We start from the raw sequence: 17191 nt of genomic DNA on the forward strand, positions 1-17191 counted from the left end.
TCGACAGTCGACAGCTTTAAACCTTGGTATGGTATCGTGGTTCAAGCAGTAAGAGAGGAGTGGTGCCATGGCTCACAAGAAAAAGAGAGAAAAAAACGGCACTGCCTTTCAAAACAAGCCCAACCCATTTCAGAGGGAGGAGAGTGGGGGTGTTTATGCAAATTCCATTTTTTTTTAAGTAGTAGTTCTATTTTTTTTTTTTTTTTTTAGTAGTTCTAGTTTTTCTTAGTTGAATTAGGTGGGGATAGGAGGATTCTAAAATTGTAATGACGTGCATAATTATTGACACCAGTCAATCACACAACCCGCGACTCTCAAAATATTAAAGCGACGTTGCCCAATTCCGCGTATTAAGAGGACTTGGCAACTGTATTGAGTGTCGAAAGCTTTTCTGTAGCATGAGATAACTGAGTGCGATTTCGCAAAACATTTTTTTTTTCTTTTGCACGTTGTCTCATTAACCGCGGCGTAGTGACGCCATAGACGTGCGTCGCCGGCAGTCAGATAGAAGACTGGACAGTGAGAGAAAGAGAGAGGGTAGGACAACTGAAAGATTAGAAATATAAGTAAACACCATCCTCTTTTTGAAGAAGTAAAACGCAAACCGGAATCACCCAGGATCAGAGAGAAGAACGGTGTTATGGAGTGCGAAGGTAAGGGACATTTTGTCAGTTTGTTGTTTGTTGAGACTAGTGAAAGTTTAGTCCCCAATCGAGCACAGTCACAGTGTTTATTTTCAACATCAACAAAACAACACGGGACCACGGAATTAACTCCACTGGGCCTGTCGTCAAACGTTATCAACATTTTATGATCCAATACACATAAGAACAATATTCAAACTGTTTTTGTATCACAACACTTGCCATCTTCGCTGAAAGTAACAGACTGCAGGCCGGGAAGAAGGGGGGGAAGAAGGAGGGGGAGGGGAGGGGAATTTTAAGTTTGTTTTTTTCTCTCCCATGCAAAATAAACATTGGACAACGTAGTACTGTGAGGCCTTACGGTACCTTTTCTGTTTCTATTCTTTTGATTTAATTTCTGGTATGCAGGTTGTCAACGGTATTAGCATGCAACAGTACAGTTGTTTGTCTGTGTAAATCGTAAAATACAGCCGTCTCGGTCTTCCTATTTTACGAGCGAACTGTTAGGGTTTAATCAGCTTCTGGAATAAAAACAGGATCGTTATGATCTTGTTTAACTACACACGTCTGCTGAAGTCTTAATGCTATTAGTACTGGACAAGGCACGCATTTATTAAAAACAACACGAAGTAGGTAAAAGCCGGACGGAGACAGTAAAACTGCTGATCGTCATAAATCATACACATTATTACTCCCTCCCCATGCATTGCATACCAACAGCAATTAAAATTGTAGGATTTGTAGCTTTATTTATTTATTTATTTTATAATTTGCAAAAATGTTGCCGGATGGAGGGAAACGTACTCAGATCGTCTTAAATCAATGTATTGCTCCCTCCCTGTACATTGGATACCAACAGGTATTATCATTATGGCTGTTTACCTAAATAAATGTTTATGCTTCCAGACAGAAACAGTAATAATTATCACTTGAGGTGCTGAAGACAGCTCTCCGTTTTAGAAATGCAAGATAATGAAGCTTTACAATCTCTGCATCCTTCATATGCAATTTAAGTAATCATTGTAGTCGTAATAATAATAAAACAGACATAATGGCAATTCAGTGTCAGCTACCCTCTGGACAGACAGTTAATTCAAACATTTATGTGACGTCGCCCTTTGATCACTTGATTGATCAATCCTATGAATCTTCCAACTAAAAGTGGCTTTGAAGAGAACGGGAGTGCGGGGTAGTATTGTTGATTCACTAATCCACAGTTTCTGCTACGAATCCACAGAAGTGTTACACGTTTCAAACGTAACGCTACGGCAATACAATTAAATATACATTAACAGTGTAAAAAAAATATTTCATAATTACAACGTGTGACAAAGCTTATTTACAGTAAGGATGGGTTTAAAGAGGACGGTACCTGTTTGTTTGTTCAGCGGTGTCCCATTTTAAGTGGGAACACGCCTTCTTTTTACAAACAATACAAAACAAACCAAAAAAAATCAGACCTCCCGTTTTGTAGCGCTAACTAAACTTAACAGGATATGTAACTTTCAGACGATATCCGGTTTACTGACTTTAAATAACTTATTCACAAATGTAATCTACTTTTATTTTAACGTACACCATATTCAGGTCTATAGGGGAGACGGATTGCTCGCTCATGAAACTAACACTGAGATGTTTCATTTCATTTAACCTTTATTTTACCAGATAAGAAGATTGAGAACACATTGTCATTTGCAACAACGATCCGGTCAAGAGGCAAACATCACAGCAGTACAAATACAACATAGAAAAAAATATGAAAATAAATAAATAACACATTAACAAATACATACACATGCATCAGACAATAGTGAAACCAGGTTCCGATTAAAAACATCCTCTGAAACAAAACTCTGTAGTTTTAATTTGATTTGAAATTCATTCCAGTCAATAGCAGCGGCAAACTGAAATGAATTATTGCCCAAAACAGTGAACACTGGGAAGAACCAATCTTTTAAATGAATCAGATCTTAAATGTTTAACTGAAGCAGAGAACTGTAATAGGTTGCACAGATATAGTAGGTTTTTCCCAATCAGAGTTCTATCAACTAACCTATGCCAGTGATCCAATCGCCTAGTGTGCAATGAAGGCCAATCAGCCATAATATAAAGACCTCAGTGATGAGTAAGATAAGAAGCACCAGTTAAACGTTTTATAGTGGAATGGTATAATGCATCAAGCTTCCCCAAATCTGTGTGTTTAGTTCTTCTTCTTCTTATTATTAATTCTTAGCAGACGCCCTTATCCAGGGCGACTTACAATTGTTACAAGATATCACATTATTTTTACATACAATTACCCATTTATACAGTTGGGTTTTTACTGGAGCAATCTAGGTAAAGTACCTTGCTCAAGGGTACAGCAGCAGTGTCCCCCACTGGGGATTGAACCCACAACCCTCCGGTCAAGAGTCCAAAGCCCTAACCACTACTCCACACTGCTGCCCCTAGTTCTATGAAGGTCTACAATCTTAAGAGTTTCACCTGTATGCTGTCACATATAATAGTTAGCACTATTTTTTTTATCTTATTTCCATTCTGTAAGTAAAACATTACAGCGCTTAATAGTATTGAGTTTTGTTTGAAGAGATTATCGTGTTGAATAGAGCCAGATATAAGCTATCTGGTGTAAGAGCAAAACTAGTGGGTCAAGACATGGGACTGCAAGAAATACATTATTTTTGTTAATAAAAAACCTTTGTAATTGGAGACAGTATTACAAGTGTCACAGCTTAGTATCAGAATGTTCGTGTGGAATGGAATGCTTCATATACGTCAAAGGTTTTAGTGATACATACACAAATGTATTAATTTTAAGATACAATTTACATTTCAGTCATTTACTTTTTATAGACAATTATATATTTTGCATTTGATTGAATAACCGCTAGCTGGACCATACATTTAGCTTTGCTGCTCATATGTTCTAAACTTAGTCTGAACAGTTGCTGGACTTTGCTAACTTTGTATCAGTTTTACACACCTCAAGAGGGCAGACTGCTGTTACGTTGTGTTTATTGCAATTGAGATCATCTTTAACACCCACCTGCAGACTATCTGCAGAGGGTTAGTTCATTGCAGTTGGTACTATCTTGCAGGCTATTGTTAGCCCATTCCTCTGTACTCACTACAAGATCTCCAGTTAGCAGGGCTTTAGGTCATATTTATTTATTATGGTCCTACATGGACACAGCTGAAGCTGGTGCTGTTTTTAACAGCAGTTTTGACAGTCAGAATGCCATTCAAAATGACTGGACAGTTGATCTGTTTTTACAAGGTTCATCTGAGAAAAGAAAAAAAAAAAAGCTTGTTCTAATTCCGCAGTACTGTGTGGCAGTATTTATCGACAGCCTGATCCCGTCAAGTCACTCACTTGGTACTGACTTTCCGTAAAATGAAGACAGACACTGTTACAGTTCTAGTCTGGCTTTATTTGGTTACAAAAGCTGTCAGTCAATCCTTTAAACAACACCTCCGTTACTAAAACGGGTAGCTGTCTTCAGCACCACAAGTGATTATTATTGTTGTTGTCTGGAAGCATAAACATTTATAATTCCTAATGATAATTCCTTTTTTTATGTAATGTACGGGGAGGGAGTAATACATTGATTTATGATTTAAAACGATCAGAGTAGTTTTAAATTCTTGTCCAGGCACTTTTGCCTCTGTCCAGCAATGTTTGTGGTAATAAAACAAACATAAAATCTACAAATCCTAGAATGATAATTCCTGTTGGTATGTAATGCATGGGGAGGGAGTAGTAATTTGATGTATGATTTAAGACGATCTGTGCAGTTTTGCTGCCTCGTCCGGGTACTTTTGTCTCCGTCCGACACTTCCCCACTCCCAAAACAACAATACAAATATTTATGAGGTGGAATAGCCCCAACTACGCAGTGTAGTGACATGGGCCTAATACCCATCACCATGATGGTTATGGGTCTTGTTTTAATACGAAGAAGTGATATTGATGATGTTCTCCATGTATCATTTTCATGGTCTAGCCCTTTTGTAATGTTTAACAATTAATTAATGGAAGCCATTGATACAAATGGTTGAGTTTGTGTGTTACATTGTGTTTAATACCAGCCACTCTCTGAAAATATTGGGCCATATTTTCAAAGTGTTTACTCCAGTCTTTAACGCTTATTTTATGAAGTATGTAAAACCCCTGTAAATTTTACAGAACTAGACCCAACAACTAAGTTATATATTTCAAGTTCTCTTAAGCCCCCTTTTAAGGTGTTTTGTTTTTCATTTTGTAAAACAAACATGTTTTTTCATCTTTAAAAAAAAAATAGAAGATAATTAGAGAATGGAGCAAACACTTTGAAAATATGGTTCATTGCAGCTAACAGGTCAGATCTAGATACAGTTGTAGTAATGTTAATACACTGGATTTATTTTTAGTTTTTTTTTTCTAAGTACAGTCAAGCTCACATACTTCAGCATCTGAGCTGAGCTTGGCTGAGTTGCTGAAATTACTCGGCAAGTAAAATACAGCTGTTTTCTGTCTGTTGTGTCAGTCTGCTTGTCTTTTTTTTTTAATGCACCAGCCTGTTTTTAACACTTCTGTGCACAGCCTGGTGCACTTGCAGTGATTTGTTAAATTCACACTAGGCATGTTTTGGGCCAGATGCTCTGTCAGAACAATGGGATCATTTTGTTTAAGAAGGAAAAGGCCACATCAAGCTATGGTTACGAGACTGTTTGTTTTGACTGGTTGGTGGGCAGGAGTTTTGTTTTAAAGCTAATGCTTAGTGCTGTTAAATGAACACAATGTTTATCCCAGGCTCGTGAATATTGTGCAATAGCCACGGCTGAAATATTTTTAGATAAATCTTGCTGTGCAACTACAAAGTAACATTACAAAATTGACCTATAGAATCTTACAATTTCAGATTAAAACTACTAAAACTATTATTTAGTTAAAACTACTACTATAGATAAATCATTGCACCCACATTGTAACTTGTTATCTGTCTGTTTTACATCTTGATGGGGTGATAGGACACAGTGGTACTCCAAACTTCAAGATTATTCAAATTACCAGGCACAGTTTAGCCTGAGGCTTAAACATATTCAAAATTATATTTAAATAATTCATTTATATTTTACAAAATTCTAATTTAATGCGTAAAAATACGCATAGCAATTTTGCTAAAACTTCCACTAACAACTACATCTCCCAGAATACAATGTCTTCAGCTACCTCCAGCCCAATCATGTTATTCATTAAACTTATTTGCTTCATTAATCTCAACAGTAACATTTTTGTTATCTGCTTCTGTATCTTTCTTACTTTCTGATTTTTCTCTTTAACAAAGTAAAAAAAAAACAAAAAAACTATCCAGTCTTCGCAAAGTAACTTTGGCCACAAAATACACATGCTATGTACTGTTGCTGTGCACTAGACACCACCGCATGCCAAGTGTGGAGTGTTAAAAAGCCTGACTTTTCTTGGCCTTGGCCAGGAGTCGCACTTAGGGTTTATGGGGGGGGCACTGGCCCGAGGGCTGTGCAATGAAGAACACTGACATAATAGCATGTTCTTAATAGTAGAGAATAAGATTTACCAAGTTTCATGACAATTGGACCAGAGGTTCTCCACATGTTTGAATTGTAAGTGTGACATGCAGACACACCTCCCCCATATCTGCAGAATCTGGTATTTGGTTAACTTCCAACTATCCAAGTTCCATGACAATTGGATAAACGGTTTTGTAGATTCATGGAGAAATCTGTGACATGTGACATAACTACCTCCACTATATCCCCTTTGCAGGGCATAATAACAGATGTAAGCTATTAAGTTGGCCAACATGGGCTATGTTTACAACAACTTTGGCATCCAGAATGGAACATTCTTTTTCTGGAATTTTGATGTCATCGTACCGGCTTTGTACTATACTCCTCTAGATTTAGAAAATGCATGTTGCAAGCAAGGGGGTAGGCCAGTGCCAGTTTATGATTGACATCGTTCCATGGGTTAAAATGTGTCAAATTCAAGAGACAAATTGAAGAAACTTCAAATTACTAAACAGAAGTACACTTCTCTCCTGTAATCCTGTTGCATGTCTCATATTAAGTAATGCTTATTGCACAGATAAAAAAAAAAAAGGAAGCACCAGTGCTTTGCCACAACTGCCTAAAGTACATTATTAGGAATTTCACAACATACTTCTTAGTCGCTGATAATACCTCAGCACCAATCAGAACTATCTGTGTGGCTTAGTCAGTAAAACCTTATCTTATGGTCCTCAAGATCATAGCATCGAATTCTGCTGTTGGATTTTAATATGAAAGGTAGACCTACTTCTTACTAGAATGATATTACCTCTCTTTGAGAATTGAGTTGATTTAAAGTTAAGAATCATATCTTTTACCAGACATATTTTGTTTTAACTTAATATATATCTATATCTATATATATATATCTATAGATTTATCTCATATATATATATATATATATACACAGTGCCTTGCAAAAGTATTCAGCTGTTATTGCAGCAAAAGGTTGCTCTAACAAATATTAATGTGTGGGGGTTGAATACTTATGCAAGCAAGATATTTCAGTTTTTTATTTTTCTTAAAAATATTTCCCAACATAAAACCAATGTCACCTTACAATAATTGACTTTGAGTTTCAGTGTTTTAAAATAAAATATCAAACAGAACGAAATTTCAATGTACCATTTGTAGTTCAGTAATATGAGAGAATTGGTCAGGGGTCTGAATACTTTTGCAAGGCACTGTGTGTGTATGTGTGTATATATATGTGTATATATATATATATATATATATATATATATATATATATATATATATATATATATATAATCTTTATTTTTATATAGCACCTTTCATAGTGGATCACCATCACAAAGCGCTTTACAGAGGTAGGCTGTAAACTGTGCATTATATGCAGAGTCACTTACAATAGGACATTGATTTAACATCTCACCCGCAGAATGGCGCACAAGCAGGTTAAATGACTTGCTCAGGGTCACACAGTGAGTCAGTCAGTGGCAGATGTGGGATTTGAACCGGTGACCATCTGGTTACAAGCCCTGGACTTTAACCACTGGACCACACTACCTCCTATAGCTGTAAAGCTATACAAATTTGACCAAGGTTTTAGCTATTGTAGAGCCATTGAGCCATGATTTTATGTTTCAAAAATTACTCTTTTCAAGTACGAAATGTAGCCATTACCGAATGGGTATTTACCTCGTGAAGACCCCATGAATAAGATATAACAGAGCTGCTCAGCCAAGTCTATAACGCAGTCATGCCAGCCCCCAAGGGAATAAAGGACATGCGCACACAGATCTCAGCTACAAAAGAAGAACTGTAAAGAACTGACCTGACAGGAGAGCCTGTTCAGATAAGTCAGAGGTCACGTTTACGCAGAATTCTGTGTTATATATGCAGGGAAATTTTAATAAAACGCTAATAAATAACAGCAGTGTGTTTCTAAAACACAGATGTAAAAGACAACAGTTCCCCTTTTCATCTTTATCCAATAATTTTGTTTATATTACTAAGTAGTTTTATGCAATACAGCGTGTAAAAATGTTTCCACGGCTCCCTGCATCCTCTTTAAAAAAAAAAAACACCCTGCGGTGGTACCTGGTGTTGAGTATTGGAGGTCACGTTTACAAACGCAGTACTAAGTAAATTCAAACAAAATCCATATTTGATTTTGTTGGATCAAAATTTTGAAAATCAGATCCCATCGATGCAAATAGTAGGCTCAGACATCCTACAACTGAAGAGACTCAAAAACTAAAACTGGAATTTAAGGAATATTGGTGCAAGGAATTTATCGGGCTTCATTGTGATTCTAGTGAAAAGCTCATCTGGGAAAAAAAGTCTTCACACGTTGCTGTAAAACATACAAAAAGTGCATTTAAACGACCCACAGAGCAGGCAGACCACCGGGAAGCTTTCACGTTGGTACCTGTACAGAAGCATATGAAAAAGTCTGTTCCAATGATGATGAAGTTGCAAAAAGTAAATTGCTCTTTTGCTCTTCAAACGGGTACTTATTATACACACCACAAGAGCATTAAAAAAATGCCGCAATCGCAGAAACTGTTCTAGAGCAAATCTTACAAGAAGTGAATCGGTATGATGTTGACAGCGACCCGCAGAGACATGTTCTACAACTCTGATTTTTACGTTGTGAATGGGGGATTTACAAAAGAAAAATGTTTCATGGTAAGCTTGTCTTTGTCTATCTCTACTACTATTATTTACACTGTGTACTGTTTTGCATGTTAACATAGTTAATCTGAAATAGTTACATTGGAAAATAATATAACTATTTTGATGCAATATGTAACAACGCAGGTGTTATGGTTGAAAACGCAGATTTTGAGATGGTATGGTGTGCTATAAATGCACATTTTTAAACGTTAGCGCGACCTCAAAGTTACTACTTTTTGCATTTATTGTGCTTTTAAAAATATTTATTGTGATTTAAAAAATAATCGCTGTATTCGTTTTACTAATTACATATATTTGTGCACTACAGCCTGTTTGTTACATCCTGCTGCAGCCTTCTGCCCCGCGTGAAGCCAGCGGCTTGAGTTGCTCTTTGCCAGGGATTAAGCAACATATGTCGGCTGACTTTGTGCTGTCCCCGTCCCCCGTCCCCCCCCCCCCCCCCCCCCAGCAATAGCTCCGACAGGAGTTATTTTATTCTCGTTTTGGCTTCAGCCAAAATTACGAGACGGTCTGTATAATTAAAGTAATTGTTATTACTGTATTTTGTTGATCTCATTCTGTTTTCACAGACACTATGTGCAGGCCTGTCTGCAGCATGTGCTGTGGCAAACGTGTAGTGAGAACAGCTGCTGGGCTCAGCAATGCTGCACAGGACCAAGAGTCTGCTTTGGTTGAGATAGCTTCCACTCTACCACAGCATGCCATTGATGCCATTTTGGTGACAGCTTTTGCATCATTACGAGGGCTGTTAGTTCATTCTAACAAGCAGTCTTCCCTCAGTCTCATGAGTACTGACTGAGTGGTTTTGCCAGTAGCTTGCACAGGTGGGCATCCCTGTACAGTGCTACCTGCGGTAACTGTGAACTAGTGGACCCATACCGTACTAGTACCAAGGTCACCAACCGGCTCTGTTCCCAACACCGTACCACGCCGATCCGGGTTACCGCACCGGTACCATATCAACCCAGTAAAGTCACTGAACCGGATCTACCCGTTGCTACAGTCACCAAACCAGTAGCTAACCGACCCGGTACCGTCCCGAATTTTGGAAGTTGTTTGTGGACCACCTGGAGTTTACTTACGGACCACAAGAATTGAAATAGAAATGTAACCATTAACCTTCAAGGTCATTGCGTCCATGATTGCAGCAAGCTTGAACGAAAAATGAGGCTGAGGCATCAATAAAAAATAAAAAAAGCACCACAAACAGCAAAAGTCAAAATGCACAGGCTCAGCAACATAGCATGTATAGAAAAGGCTATTATCTTCACTGTCCATTTGAATAATGTGTATTCATATTTAAATATCAACTTCATGATTTTTATTTTCATGCTGTATTTTAGAGTTGACTATTTTTTCCAGCAATAGAGCTACAGTCATAGTATGCTACCTCAGTTTTCATTGTAAATGTAGCCATGGTTAACTTTCTGAATAGAATACCATTGCTCCTGATATAATATAAACTGTGGTAAAGTCCTAAAAGGAATGATTGAAATAATGGTGTAACTGCCATAATTAAATTGCCAAGTATTAACAGAATTTTATGTTGTATACAGTATTAATACTGTAAGAATAGCTGATACTTTTGCAGTGCTCAGTGCAATTTGCCTATGATCAGGTCATGCTATTTAAGTTCTGATAGTGTTGTGAAATCATGACATTAGTTGCTTACTGTGTTGCCGTGGCTCACTCATTTTGTTGTATGGTAGTGAATGTTTAAACTGAAATATTTGTAACTGGGACAAATTTGTGATTGTATATTATGTAGAGAACCATTTGTTCAGTTGTGATGAGGTCAGGACATTCTCTAACATATGATATTGACAGTATCAGAATCTAGGGATATACTGAGGAATCTGTCTGTCTTATGTCACACTTATTTATTTACAGTGAATATTATGTGGATCTACTTTTTCATGATACCAATAGCTCTAATTTTCTGTTTACAGCCGTGGTGGGGAATGTTTGTTTCTAACACTTGTTTTTATAATTTTTGGTGATGTTCATTTCCGGAAATGAATAAACTTAGGTTATTGGCTTTTAGAGGGTGTATGGTTTCAGTATTTCCAAGTCATATTTTGGAAACCTAAATATATGGTCTTGCTGACTGATGACTGATGATCATTTTTCACTTGACATTACGTCATACCTCTCTATACAGAATCAAATATTAATGCAGAAAATAATATACTGGATTAATTTCTCTTTTGTAATTAAGATGAAATACTGTACCATACCTTGTTTTTTTGTATCCACTACGCTGCCTCGGACCTTGAGCTTGAGCTTGACTTTGACCTCTGATACAGTAAGGCTGCCATGTTGGGGGTCCTGTCTGGTTTATGCATGAGAGATACGGCACACTTTAACATATTGTCTTAATTTGGTACACATCTGTATTCTGTGAATGTCACGTTCCGTGGTTGTCACACAACCTCCGCTGTGAGGGTAGCTGGAGGCCTAAAGGAAAAACTAGTTCACGGAGTGTAGTACAAAAAAAAGATCCATACCACGCACTGTGATGACAAAAAAAAACTGTATTAATGTTGATAAGACAAACAAAAATGATACTGCAAATATTGCACCTCCTAGCTAAGGAGTTTTTCAGACCTGCTTAACCAGTAGTCTATTCTTCACTGACTCCATAAGAGGGTCAACCAATATACAAAGAGCCCCTGGCTCCACCTATTCGCATATCTCTCCCAATCACAATATAGTTTTCTTTCAAACACTTAGTTAAGCATTTTAAATGTTAAACATTCTTTTACCAGAACCATATTTTAATACATATCTGGTTTGATAAGACCCCTTCTTTTGATGTTTTGCTCATCTTAATAATAAAACCTCAATCTTAAATGTACTATGTTTTTAGCTTTGCCGTATACCTCAATGGAAACCTGTAACACATGTGCAGCAAATACCAAACCACTATACAAGCAGAGCCGTCTGGTGCGCACCGCTCCAGAACTGTCCTGGTGGTTCCCATGAGTTAACAGCTGGCACATACCCACACCACAAGTAAATACTGTTGTTATTTCTTCTGTGGCTTGATTTTCTTATTTATATAGTGTGTTTAAAAGCAATCCAGCACTGGATGCTGTAGGGCGTGTGCACCCTTCGATACACGGCAACCTTACTATGTATGTATTTTAATAGTGAAGTTTAGAATATTAAATACAATACACAGGGATTTGTTACATTTGCCAACATACCTATTAACATGCTTTGGAAACCCCATTATGGTGCCGTTAGTTTGGTTATTAATTTCTCCTTTGTTTTAAGAATTTTTCTCTATTACAACAGCTCAGGTTTATATCTGTCAAGTTCTTTCCAGGTGTTCTACAGTACAGAACCTGTTTCACTGCCATATTGTTTTGACCTCTCTTTGATTTCTCTTGTTTACAAAAAAATGTCTTGTTGGATTTGGGTTATTTATGCTTTAAATGGTAACTTTCAGTATTACTCAATAAATTGATTGATACACTGGGTCACATTTAATGTCATTGTGGTGTAATTTTGCTATTTTTTTTAGTAGTTGGTACAGATTATTAGATAATGATTCTCGTGCTTATTAAAATGTCAAAGAATCTGTAAATGGCACTAAGGCCCAACAGTCATTGAAAGGCACATTTTATCCTAAAATTATATAAGTATGAATTCATTAAAATAAAATTGCTATCTGACATGGAATTTAATGTGCTTCATTTTATCTTTCCAGGGTTGGTGACCCCCAAAATGGAGGAGCAGCATTTGCACTGCATGAACTGTATCAGCCGACGGTGTATGGCTAGACCAGAGACTGGTGTTTCTTGTGACCTAATTGGTTGTCCCTTGGTTTGCGGAGCTGTTTTCCATTCATGTAAATTAGACGAGCATCGTCTTTTGTGCCCTCTTGAAAGAGTGCCTTGTTTGAACAGTGGTTTTGGATGCCCGTTTACAATCACTCGGAACAAAATTGCTGAGCATCTTGAAATTTGCCCAGCCAGTGTGGTCTGCTGTACAATGGAATGGAACCGGTGGCCAGTGAGTTATGCAGATCGAAAATCTTATGAAAACTTTAGCAAGGATGTTGATGAAGTAGAACAGCTCGATATGGCTTTAGCACTACAGGACCAGCGAATGCTGCTAGAATCACTTAAAGTGGCAACTATGATGTCAAAAACTGGTGATAAACAGCCTCTTGCTAGTGAAAAGATACCTGTGATGTCAAGTATACCAGAAGACCAACCTTCAAATGGATTAATTGCAATGGATGAGGAGTCGTATAATGAACTTTACCAAGCTACGGTAGAGACAACCAGAAGCTTGGCTGCAGCCCTGGACATCCTCAGCAATGCAACAAGGGATATGGACTTAATCAATGGAAGACTTCGAGAGGATCAATCTGAAAGGAATGGAGAAGTCCATGTAGAAGAAGTAAAAGTTTTAGACATGCAGAATATTGAGATGAAAGACCAAGATGATGAGTTTGACTGTGAACTGGGAGCAGTTGGTGGAATGGATCATGATATTATTACAGGAGGTGTGAGTGAGAGGAATATATGGGCTGAGCAAAATGGATTCATTGACTTAGAAGTAAAGCAGGAAGGAATAATAGACACAGATGATTTGAAAGAAAATGCATCCCTTTGTAATGGTTTTCACAATGGTGATGCTTGCCAAGATAACCTGGAACAAGATGAAATGGATTTAGATGCATCTGAATCAAAGCACTCTGAAATAAATGGGTCCTGGGAGGTAAGTGGGTCTGAAAGTAAGCCAGGAATGCCTTTTCATTCATCACCTGTTGTAGCACCCCAGCCTTCCAGTGCCCATCCATCAGCACCAGTTCCTGACAGCTTGCAAAATAGTGCACTTCAACACTTGCCTATTGACTTTGGTGACAGAAGGTTGGAGCGCAAGGTACATAACCTCCAAGTACTAAGAAGTATGGGCATGTTTACATTTAATGCACGGAGAGGGATTTTTGCTGCAAAAATGGAAGACAAAGCAGTCGACACATCTGATCTAGAAGTCGCAGAGGATCCCTTGGGCCTTAATGGAATTGATCTTATTACAGCTGCCTTACTGTTTTGCCTGGGAGACTCACCAGGTGGCAGAGGAATTTCTGACAGTAGATTTGTCGATGGATATCGCATTGATTTTGGGACCCAGACCTTTTCATTTCCTTCTGCTATCTTGGCTACAAACACCATGGTTGGTGAAATAGCCTCAGCCTCTGCCTGTGATCACGCAAACCCTCAGCTTTCGAACCCAAGCCCTTTCCAGACACTTGGGCTGGACCTAGTTCTGGAATGTGTGGCTAGATACCAAACCAAGCAACGATCCATGTTTACTTTTGTTTGCGGGCAGTTGTTCAGAAGAGACGAGTTTTCTTCTCACTTTAAGAATGTGCACGGGGACATTCATGCTGGCTTGAATGGCTGGATGGAGCACAGGTGTCCCCTTGCTTATTATGGCTGTACTTACTCCCAGAGAAGGCTCTGCCCCTCTGTGCAAGGTTCAAAAATTATTCACGATCGGCACCTCCGGTCGTTTGGAGTCCAGCCTAGTGTGCCCACACCTTTGTCTGAACCTGTTTTATTTAACACTTGTCCCATTGATCCTCAATGTGACCATCTTAGTAATCTTCCCTTTGAAGTTCTTCAGCATATTTCGGGGTTTCTTGATGGCTTTAGTCTTTGTCAGCTGTCAAGAGTATCCCAGTTGATGAGGGACGTATGTTCGAGTTTGCTTCAGGTCCGTGGAATGGTCGTCCTTTTGTGGGAGAAGAGGCAGTACCCAAGTGGAACTTCTTCATGGAAAATAAAAGACAAGGTATTTCACCTTTAGTATATTGTGCCTGTGTGATTGCCACACCATTCAAAGCTAAATTTGGTCTAAATAAATTGCGTTCGTTTAATAGTGAGAATTCTTGAGATTCAGAATGGCCTTTACAAAGTCATTTTAGGGGCCTTTTATCTCAAAGGCCATTGTAATTATTGACTTCTTTGTAGGATATATAAACAATACATACTTGTGTTGGTGATAACAACCTTGACATCTGAACTAAAATGGCTGACTTTTATAGAGACCGTACACTTTGTGTTATGATCTTCACATTTGAGACATGGCTGCTTTCTGTGATTTCTCAGTTATGTTCTCTTACTGTACCTTTTCACTGGTGCATTGTTTAAACAAATAGCTATATTGATGATACAGGTCACACCCCTATAAATAGCGTCTTAAGATGTGTTACATAGCTGTATTTTATGATTTTCTATGTCAGATTCCATTGCAGGTGGTGTCCAGTAAAAAATGGTTTCTGTATCAATGATTTACTGACTGAAACTTTTTTGTTTCCCAGGTGTGGAGATTCAGTACTGCTTTTGGCACAGTGAATGTCTGGAAGTTTGCTAACATCACCAGCATGGCTGACCATCTGAAGAAGTGCAAGTTCAATACTGTGGAGAGGCGGGAGGAGGCAATCCCTTTGCCTTGCATGTGTGTGACAAGGGAACTCACTAAAGAAGGACGATCGCTGCGCTCAGTTCTAAAGCCATTACTATAAAACGCAGATCCTCATAAGAGGTGAAGCCCTCCATGTACCCTCTTTGTAATATGACACTTTACCAATGTACCACAGACAACTTCAACAGAAAATCCACTTTCACTGTATATATGAAATAATGTTTTGCTGTTGAATGTACATGGATGAAGGGTATATTTGTATCCTGAGCCATTCGAAAAAAAGGCATAATAGTGCAGTTGTGACGTCAAAATGGCATATTCCTCTAGAACACTATATTGTGGATTTTGTCGAGTGATTGAGAACGAGACATTTTGTGTTTTTGAAAGTGATCTCGGGGTGCACAGAAGTCAAATATGGGTCAATGGTCAAGTATAATCTTCTAGAGGATTATGCCTTTTTTTTTTTTTTTTTTTTTTTTTTTCCAAATGGCTCTAGATGCAAATATAGCCTTCATTCATCTCTCTCTCTCTCTCACTCTCTCTCTCTCATATTCCCCCACACACACACACACACACACATATATATATATATATATATATATATATATATATATATATATGTATGAGAGGAGCCTTAATGTATGTAATAACATTGAACTTGCTGGACATGGTTGAGTTCATTAGATTTGTATCTTTATTTTACGTTTCCCTGTGGGATTCTTATGTCTGTATATTGAACTATTATCTTGCATGGTTTGCTCTTCGATGCCCTTTTTGTGGGTAACTTTAAAAAGAAAAACTATTCTTGCACACAGCAATAAGCAACTCAAGGAAACATTTTTTGTTTGTTTGTTTTGCATCCTGACCAAACAGTAAAAGTTTATATATCATAAGTGAACATATTTGACCATATATTTAATGCATGTAACATTTTTACTAGCCATATCTGGTCTTCTGATATAAAGTTGAGTCTTGACACATTCAGGTTTAAAGATGAGTTTGTTTATACTTCAGTGATTTATGAAAGTACAAGTGGGAATGAAGTCATTCACTTTTCTAATAAAAAATGCTGCTTGTTAAGAGTATACTTTTTTGTCACAAAGGAAAGCTTGCAAGATTTTTTTCACATTTTATAGCAATGTAATATAACCAGAAGTAATTGTATAAAATCTTAATATAAGAGTTCTGGACTGCATCTGAAAAAGAAATTTTATTGTAAAAACAAAAAAAAATTAAAATACAAGTCTAGTGTCAATATCACTTTTAGCACTTTATTCTTGAAGTGTAATTTTAAGTTTACTTTTAAATATAATCGTGCACTTGTAAAATCTTTGACACCTGGGGGGAGAAAATATTTATTTTCTTAAACAAAAAATAAAAAAACATCACTACATTCATTTTTTTTCACATTTTAATTCATTTTCATAATTTATATTACTTTTTGTAGCAAGTTTACAATAAACCAAACAAAAAAACAAACAAACAGTAAGACTAGCTATTTTATTACTTGGCCCCATTTATGTATTGTTTTGCACAAAAATATTTGTGTTTAAAGCTGCAGCTTGTTACCATAGTACCATGGTTAAACTCACTTTAAAGGAATAAAAACACGTGGAAGCACACTTGTGCAGTCAGAACTTAACGTTCCTTGATGGGAGTAGAAGTGGGTTATATGGAGCCAATATCTCTTCACAGTATTTCTGGAACACGTGTGTAAAGCATCTGCTTGTGTTTTTTTGTTTTGTTATTGGGGCTGTATAGTAAAAAAAAAAAAAAAAACTACAATTATGAGACCTCTGGGAAGAACTGTGGCCCTAATCAATGTTATGAATTATGTGAGTGAAAACTTCATGTTTCATAGTACCAGG

At 37.4% G+C, this 17191-nt stretch overlaps 1 protein-coding gene across 1 annotated transcript; it reads left to right on the forward strand.

Moving 5' to 3' along the window:
* The first annotated feature begins 243 nt into the window (after positions 1-243).
* LOC117410782 (F-box only protein 30-like) lies at positions 244-15803 on the forward strand. The gene is made up of 3 exons (XM_034017605.3): positions 244-653; positions 12592-14690; positions 15220-15803. Exons 1-3 carry the CDS (start codon positions 641-643, stop codon positions 15421-15423), a joined length of 2316 nt encoding a protein of 771 aa, XP_033873496.2. The 5' UTR covers positions 244-640; the 3' UTR covers positions 15424-15803.
* Positions 15804-17191: the final 1388 nt, after the last annotated feature.

The sequence above is a fragment of the Acipenser ruthenus genome, chromosome 6 (assembly GCF_902713425.1).
Source record: "Acipenser ruthenus chromosome 6, fAciRut3.2 maternal haplotype, whole genome shotgun sequence".
NCBI classification, from domain to species: domain Eukaryota; kingdom Metazoa; phylum Chordata; class Actinopteri; order Acipenseriformes; family Acipenseridae; genus Acipenser; species Acipenser ruthenus.